Genomic DNA, 8,899 nt, shown 5'->3' on the forward strand with positions numbered 1-8,899 from the left:
GTGCAAAATGAAAATTTCTTTAAACATCAGAGTGAATGTAAAATGACGTTGGATGCATTAAAAACAGGACACACGATCAACTTTGATGTGACCAAAATACTTCAGAGTGGGTTTGGTATGCGTCAAGAATGATTGACAGCAGAAGCAATATATATCGGAACAAGCTGTACAGAAGAGATGGTATTCAACTAATCATCTCTTAGCAAATGATCATTTACAAGTAATTTGAACATTTTCTCTATTCACTCTGTTTATATCACATGCAGCCCGTTTTCTGACAGAAATTAATGCGAATATTTTAACATCATAACTAAATATTTGAGGATTCTTATTTCACATTCACCCTGATGTTTAAAGAAATTTTCATTTTGCACTTTTATTTTCACCGTTAAATAAACAAATGATTAACATTCATTCACCAAATATTATTAACTATTATTAACTTAAAATTGCACACATACACAATCACTCATTCATTTATTTTCACACTGTACTTTTCATGTGATTCACATATTACTGACTCAAATTAACATCTGAATATGATTGAATAAGTGTTTAGTATAGATTTGATTTGATTGTTAAACGTTATATATTCTTTGATAATTTTGGTTTTTACACTGAAGAATTCCAGACATGTTTGCTGGATGAAACGTTGGAATTATTTAATTGTTAAGCGCTGTGGTTATGCCAAATATAATTTTCATCAACAATTTCTTTGGCACTCAATTTACGTCAAACTATTCGCTCAAATATTGACGAATATTTGTATAAAGTAACCTTATTAAGTTTAACGCCTAATTTTGAATGACATCAACTATACTCAACCTTGAACCACACACTTTTTATTTAGTGGTAATAGTAATAGCGGAGTCCAGGACTTATGTTTCGTTCTATATATCGTTGGCTGTTTGTTTATGGATCTCATTGTTCGTTTTGTAATATTGAAGCAATCCACTCAAGATGCATGTATGTCTGTAGAGACCAGTCAGTTGTAGTCTTTAATATTATTAACAACCAGATAATACCAATCGTTACAAATTAGTCTAAGTTTGGACAACGTAGGGTATTTTACACTCCATATGTTAATAAAGAAATATAAGATTAGAAAACTTTCTAAACATCTGATGTTCTATACGTATAATTCGAAAATTAATTCTTTCTATCATTATTATAATTGTTTCTAACTGTCAATAGATCTCTCTTCTATCCACCATTCTTCCAAACGATATTATTGTTAAAGGATTTGAAGATCGAATAGATCTTTATTCAATAATGATTATTGGTGCATCTGGTACACCGTATGAACATTGTTTATTCTTTTTTGATGTTGGTTTGGCATCAAGTTATCCTACAACCCCACCACAGGTAGATTATTGTTATATTCCATGAATAATACTATTACCATATTGGCAACTAGGATTTATTTGTGTGATATGTCGGTGTTAATCTATATTTTTGTTCTCCTATTTCGATCCAGCTCATTTATCATGTACAAGTTTATGCGCTGTACTTTAAACCACACTGTTTATGGGAGACCTAGTAATATCATTCAGTCACCAGAACCAAACCATAATCAGTATATCATAAACTAACCTATATTAACCATCCATGGATATTTGACTGGTCGATTCGTGATATCGATATTATTTAATAATCTTTACAATTCTGTATACTAAGAATCGAAGTAGTTGTAACAATGTTTGGGTATGCAACCTACTGATTTAAGTAGTACGCCATCATTCTGTGACTTCAATACATACTTTTTCTCTAGATGTCACCGATGTGCTATTCAGGTGCTGAAATTAAAACAGGTAGAGTGGTGGGTGTCGAACCTAGCAACCTAGTAGTGAAGAAAATCCAAATGCTTCAAAATGTATTTATTTAAGTTAAGAAACCCTCAAATTATTTGCTTTTTTATCTCTCTTTATGAATTATAGTTCTAACGAACAGCGAAATCTACGATAACTTTTCATTTCGCATTGCCCTACTGATTTTTACAATTATCTGACTGGTCACTTCTGATTTGTTTGATACTTTTGTTACTTGTCTTGAAGTCATATTTTTTGTCACATAAACGAAGCTGTTGTTTTACATTTTTGACTCCTTGAGATAATAAACTCGTCGGATCCTGTACGCATGCTTATTTACATCGTGTGTTGTGGATTATCTTTTGGTATTGGCAGATAAAACCAAAAATGGAAATCAGAATTTGTGAATTGCCGAAATGTATATTTGTTATAATTTTTAAAAACTAAAACCATGAATCGATCAGTGTCAGATCATCATTGTAAACTTGGAAGCACTGGATGACTGTTTCATCCTAGTATGAGATCTCTCCACAGTTCAGATCCACGAATTCTCACTCGGGATCAAACCCAAAGCTCTCTGTCTAGCACACTAATATTCAACATCTAGACCACTGAGTCGGCATCCAGCGCTGTTTTTGCTATATTCGAGCATACGTCGATGTTCAACTTTCGAACACTAAGTTACATTTACTAGTCCCGCTTCATTTACTTTGGTTTAAGCAGCTAGGTAGTATCACTAGTCCTCACTCACGAAATCTCTCGAAAATAGATACATGAATCTGTACTTGGTAATTTAGTTACAGCGTAGTTGAATCATTCAACTTCAAAACATCAGCTACATTTTTGAATCCTCATACTTCCACTTAGTTTGAACAGCAGTGTAAAATTTTTGCTCCTCTACATAAATTGTTCTTTCAACGAAGTACATGGACGTACGTATTCTTGGACTGAATAAATACATTAATAATGAAATTCTGCACTTTTTTCAACATGGTATTCAGTTTTACCAATCATAGAAATTTTACTATTGCATTAACTGGCAAATTTTTTCAAATAAATCTAACTTAAGTCCCTTGGAATATGCAATTGAAAGCTTTAAAATGGAGTGACACTTGTCTTTTTTTGGTTGCTCAGTTATTGAACTATATATATATATATATATATATATATATATATATATATATATATATAATGTTTAAGTAAAGTTGATTTACCACTCACACTTTCATTAAAATAGCGATTAGTGTAAAAAAGCATAAGGTGAGTGTGAAAATCGACCTATATTATACTGATTATTTTTAGTGATTATCGTCTTCGTTTTGAACTCATTGTTTTAGATAGATAGACAGAAAAAACATGATCCTCATACATGACCTAATTTTAGACCACTCAGTGTTAATGTTTCTTATTCTTATGTTTTGAGATAGCTTACAGGAACGGTTGATTGCGAATGATTGGGAGAGATTCTCCTAATACGATATCGGATTTACGCGAACTGGACGACTAATACACTAAAACACTTCAAAAACAATTGCGCCTGTGTGATGCACTTGGGAAAAAACCTTATTATTTAAAAAGTCACGTTTACAAGGGACAGCCAACTATTTTTTAGCAACAAATGAATGATCTTTGAGTTACAATAAAATTTACAAGCAAACGGCGAAAATAACCAGTCAGATAACCTCGAAGTTCACTGGTGATTTGAGAATAGGAAAATAGCTGCTGTGGATTTCCTAATATGTTCAAATTAACATTCAACAGCGAAAAGTAGATAATTTGATGTCTTTCTAGTACTTTTCTTAAGATATAATATTTTATGTGAAAAGTTTTACGAAATAAGTTGATGAAATATATAGAGAGATATTCATAGCAAGATTCACAGTTCACTTTATCACCGATTGATAGATAGTAAGGTCGGGTAAAATTTTTGCTTATGGATTCATCGTTTCTTACTGTCAATAACTAAGTCTTTATGTGGATACAGTAAGAGAGACTAATTATTGTAGTTGTAGTCGAAAATCATGATCAGTAAAATCAACCAAGCTAATATTTATAGGCCAATAACTTACAGATATACCTAATGTACTCTGTGGCCAGGGAGTGAATTTAAAAGTCTGGATTACTAAATTGCGATCCATTGCTTTAAATTTAATATGCTCATCATGAGAGCTAAATCTGCGTCCAGTCTTCGTTGTGGTCGTGAATGTACATTCTTAAAACTTCCTAAACAATAATTAAGAAGTTGTTTTGGCACCACTGTTTTTCATTAGTTATTCTACTTTAAAAATTACCATCACCTTACTTTTTTCTGTAGTACTACAAGTTTTTTTCCAATAATTTTTCAATTAAAGGTACATTATTACAGTTTCGGCAATGAAAAAGTCAATCCGAATTTGTATGTTGATGGACATATTTGTCTTTCTTTACTGGGTACATGGAATGGTCACGGCAGTGAGAATTGGAGTGCTGAAACGTCCAATTTATTGCAACTAGCTATATCAATTCAGGGTGAGATTGATAAATATTTCTCATTATTAGATTAATTGTTTTATTATAGCTTTATACCATGCTTATTGTGTGAATGCTTTAGTAGTTTGCATTATCGACTGGCTTAAACTAGGAGAATATTAGAAACCAGAAAAGATTACTCGGTAGCTATTTTTCCCTCATTTGAGACTGCCTAACGTTGCTTACCCAGAACCGCCAACTAATTTCTCGTCTAGTGTTTTATTCTCTAACATCTAGAAAGGATGAGATTAACTTTTGGGTAATTCGTATGACTACTACTACTACTTACATTGTTTTGAGTAGTTTAGATTTCACCAAAAAAGTTTGCTGAGTGGTAATGGCATTTATCATTGAGTCAGCTGATTTAATACATTAAGTATACTTTAGCGTATGAAATAGTCAAATCGCAAATAACCCATTACTTTTTATCTCGAATTTATATTGTATTTATCCGGATTCGTTTTTCATGCTAATACACAAAAGTTGATATAATATTGGATATTTATGCCATCTCTTCTTTCTCTACAGCATTGATTCTTAATTCAGAACCGTATTTTAATGAAGCTGGTTATGAAGAGCGACGTACGGATCCAATCTATCAAGAACAAAGTCGTATTTACAATGAGGCTGTGGTAGCGTTAAATCTGCAATCAATGATAAGTATTGTACAAAATCCTTTCCCTCATTTCCGTAAAGAAATTATCAAACATTGTGTTGATAAATGTAAAAAGTAAGTAATTTGTATGTAAAATCTAAATCAAATTTTAAATAATTTATCTCCTATTGCGAAAAAGTGGTCTATACTTTAACGCTTATCGGCCCGCATTTCAGCCTCCTATCTCATAAGCCTGTCAGAACATATGGACTGTTAGCAGATAAAACTTCTACTGCACTTATAACATAGACTAAATATCCAAAATCATCGTAAGATGAATAGGAAATCACAGCATTCTTATGGCTATGCACACGAAGGAAATATGAGTAATATTAGTCCCATAGTTAATTTGCAATGAATTTAGAAGATAAAACATATAAAAGCAGTTTATACGTCAACTGAAAGCTTACAATATGAGGAATATAAAAATATGGTAATTCGAATGCCTAATAGTTATGTCAGTCAGTCAGTCACAATGTACAATTTCGTACGTACGTAAATCAGTTCGAGTTGCCATACCACATTAGCACGGAGATGCAGTTGTCAGTTCAAAACCATAGTGGTAGAGGTAGTAAGAGTATAAACAGTAATCCGAAAGATTAGGGTTTGAAGATGTTATTGAAGGAGTATAATCCAGTGAAATAAATTTGAAAAGAGAAAATAAAGATAGGGACATTAAGAATTCAGAATATTAGAATTTGGGAGAACACAAAGAGTGGATGCAACTTCGCTATTGCAAACGATTTTGATCCATTTCATTCAAGATCTATAACCATCAGTTGTTATCATCTCGTGGATCCCAACCAGGTGGTCTACATCTCCCAACATGGCTCATTCCACTTGTCAGTGACTTCATGGATTTGTTCCACGTTTTGGTCTGTCCTCCCCTGGATTTCTCCCAACCTACTCCTACACCATAAAACATTGCACGTCGGGGCAGTCGGTGGTTGGGCGTACGTAGCACGTGTCTCAGCCATCTCAACTGATGAAGTTTCACTACTTCATCAATTGGTTTGTCACCCTTACCTAGTGCCCGTTTCCTAACAACTGCATTACTTACTCGGTGGTTGAGATACTGACACATAAACGTCCTATACTCTAGCTCTTAAACGGCTACTGAGTGAAAAAACTAATAGTGGAACAGAAAGATTGTTGCACTGAACAGAATCAAATCCATAAGCACTGATATATATATATATATATATATATATATATATATATCCTTAGGAAATAAAGTCACCCTTTGGCTAATAATAATATGCAATTGTTATTCGATTTTTGAACAACACAATGTGGCTTCCTCATTTGGCGACTTTTGATTGGTCCACTATATCAAGTAATACCATGATTTTCCAGTTGTATCGATTTAGCATCAATCCGTAATGTCATTGACTGTTGGTCTGAACTATGTTAGTAGATGCAGGCTACCTGTTTGGGATGATTATGCTCGATAACCCAGATCATTGATTGTAGATGTTAAGTGACGTGGTGCACAATCGATCACAACATTCCAAATGTATTTACTTTTTGTCCTCCCCTTAATTTTGAATCACATTACTCCGTCTTACTTTTAGTTCTCACTTTTCGAACCATATTATCAATGTTTATTGTTTCTCATTATCATTGCTTCCGCATTATTTAAATACACTTGTTAATGACCGTACTTATTTCATCTTGTTGTTCTAATATGGTATGTCAAGTTTGACCGACGTTGATAATAACTGACTGATTGTATGCTACCTTTGATATTGTTATTTCATTTTGTTGATCCACTGTCCCCGTGTTTAATATCAAGTTGTATAATTTATCTTCAAAAAGTGTTCATATTTCGAAACATTTCATTGTTTACTATGCTTATTTATCAACTTTTTTCATAGATATCTGTGTTTATTAGAAAATTGGGCCTCACTAGATTCTGTAGAATATGGACGTATTAAAGCAATCGACCAGTCGTCGAGTTCATCTTTAACTGAAGAAAAGCTACTTCTACCGAAATTTCCATTACCACCAGTGTCAAAAGGTTTTCAATTATCAGTCAGACGACATTCAATTGTATTATCAAATTTAATAAAATCTCATATAGATTTGAATAATACTACAAATACAGACTAGAGAATTTTGAACTAATTACATTCTATGTCTTGCTTACGTTTTTTATAGCCAGGTAATATTTATACTTCCGAGTGTTTTTTCCTCTCAGATTTACTTTATTTACATAATTTGTTTCTGTGTGTGTGCAAGCACTTAGTCATTTACACGAGATTCTTTTTAAAAAATTTAAAATTTCCTGGCTCTTATATATATATATATATATATATATATATATATATATATATATATATATATATATATATATATATATATATATATATACTTGTTGGACGCTTTTCGTGAGAGAAATATGAAACCCACGGGCGTTCTCCTAACAAATATCCATTCTGTCTGGAATTACTGAGGCATAAATGATTTATCGTTCTCCACGACCGCTATATATATATATATATATATATATATATATATATATATTTATCTGCAATAAACTTTGACAAGATCACATGTACATGGTACATCTTTCACATTCAGTTTCACTCCTGACTGCGTAATTGGTATAGTTGTTGGTTTTCCCCCCTTACTTTCAGTTGTCACTTACTAAACGTTTTGTTTTGGTCAGTGTTCTATTGCTTTTCTACTCTTTTCTGTTTTGTTGCTCTCCTCTCAGTTACTACTATGCATTGTTTATTTTAGAAATATTCTATTCTAATACTACTAACAACAAATTAATCTTTCTTTCTATCCATTCGATGTCGTTTTGCAACTGTGTTTATCAGTACACTTTATGTGTAGCGAGTTACTGTATTCTGTCTTTAGATATACAGATAAAAGAAAATCGTGTTTATGGTAACAATGGTTTTCGATTTTTGTGTATTGACTTACTTTCCATATATATATATATATATATATATATATATATATATATCATTACAATACAATCGAAATTATTCTGGGATGACGAGACCGAGTACATCCAGTCCATGCTATTTTTTAACATATTAGAAAATTATTGTTGATTTTAACTAAACACAAATTTTTCTAGTTCTGCTTACGCCTTGAGATGTCCCTGTGTGTATTTGTGCGTTTGTCGAATGTCAGATGTCGTCAGTTATATGCATAGTGAAATATACTCAAGTAATTGTACTTAATAATTTCCCATTAAAAAAATTTCAACCTGAAATCGTTAAATATTTTGTGGAAGAAATATGAAACACACCGGAACTTTTATAACCAATATACATTCTATCTGGAATAAAAGAGGAACTAAATCATTTACCATTCGCTTTCCCATGGCATTGCAGGATAGTAGAGCAAACGTTGCTAGCTAACTTGGGCAAGTAAGTAATGCTGATAGGTGACCACTGAACCTCCCTGTAACAGGCCTTATGCTTATGTGTATGTCATGAAGCACAGGGGCGGAATTTTTTGTGCCAGTGATGTGCATGTAATACGTAAGTGACAGTCAGTTGTAGCAAATATATTCGAATAGAACTGTGAACATCTACGCTCTCAGGTGGGTGCATATAGGTATGTGTATGCTAAGGGATGCATGGATGAAAACTTACGTGTTACCAATATACATGTAGACTATACTTGCCCCTGGCGTGACGCTTGCGCGTCAAGACGCGGGGGTGATGATTTCCCCGTAAAATCACATCCACGCGGTTGGCTTGTGAGCCTTGTGAAATGGAAACCGTTTCCAGTAAAGCCGATCAACTTAACCGAATAAGACTGGACTAAGCCTATAACGGCACCGAAAAAATAACCGTCCGCCACGGCCAGTGGGCAATATGATGAAGACGCTATATATTTCTAGTTACAGCGTAGGCATTACTGTCTTGGCTAAGTAACTAAATCCGTATCTCTTTCTTAACCA

The 8,899-nt window shown here is 33.0% G+C and overlaps 1 protein-coding gene across 1 annotated transcript in view; it reads left to right on the forward strand.

Moving 5' to 3' along the window:
• Positions 1-7,083, forward strand: part of Smp_007770 (ubiquitin-conjugating enzyme-related) — a gene marked incomplete at both ends in the record, with an annotated part of 19,835 nt that extends 12,752 nt beyond the window's left edge. Inside the window, 4 exons of the mRNA XM_018800113.1 lie at positions 1,195-1,365; positions 4,160-4,316; positions 4,845-5,046; positions 6,849-7,083. Coding sequence (XP_018653959.1) covers positions 1,195-1,365; positions 4,160-4,316; positions 4,845-5,046; positions 6,849-7,083 — 765 coding nt within the window. The remainder of the gene's footprint in view (positions 1-1,194; positions 1,366-4,159; positions 4,317-4,844; positions 5,047-6,848) is intronic.
• Positions 7,084-8,899: the final 1,816 nt, after the last annotated feature.

This window comes from Schistosoma mansoni, chromosome W, assembly GCF_000237925.1.
Source record: "Schistosoma mansoni strain Puerto Rico chromosome W, complete genome".
In the NCBI taxonomy this organism is placed as follows: domain Eukaryota; kingdom Metazoa; phylum Platyhelminthes; class Trematoda; order Strigeidida; family Schistosomatidae; genus Schistosoma; species Schistosoma mansoni.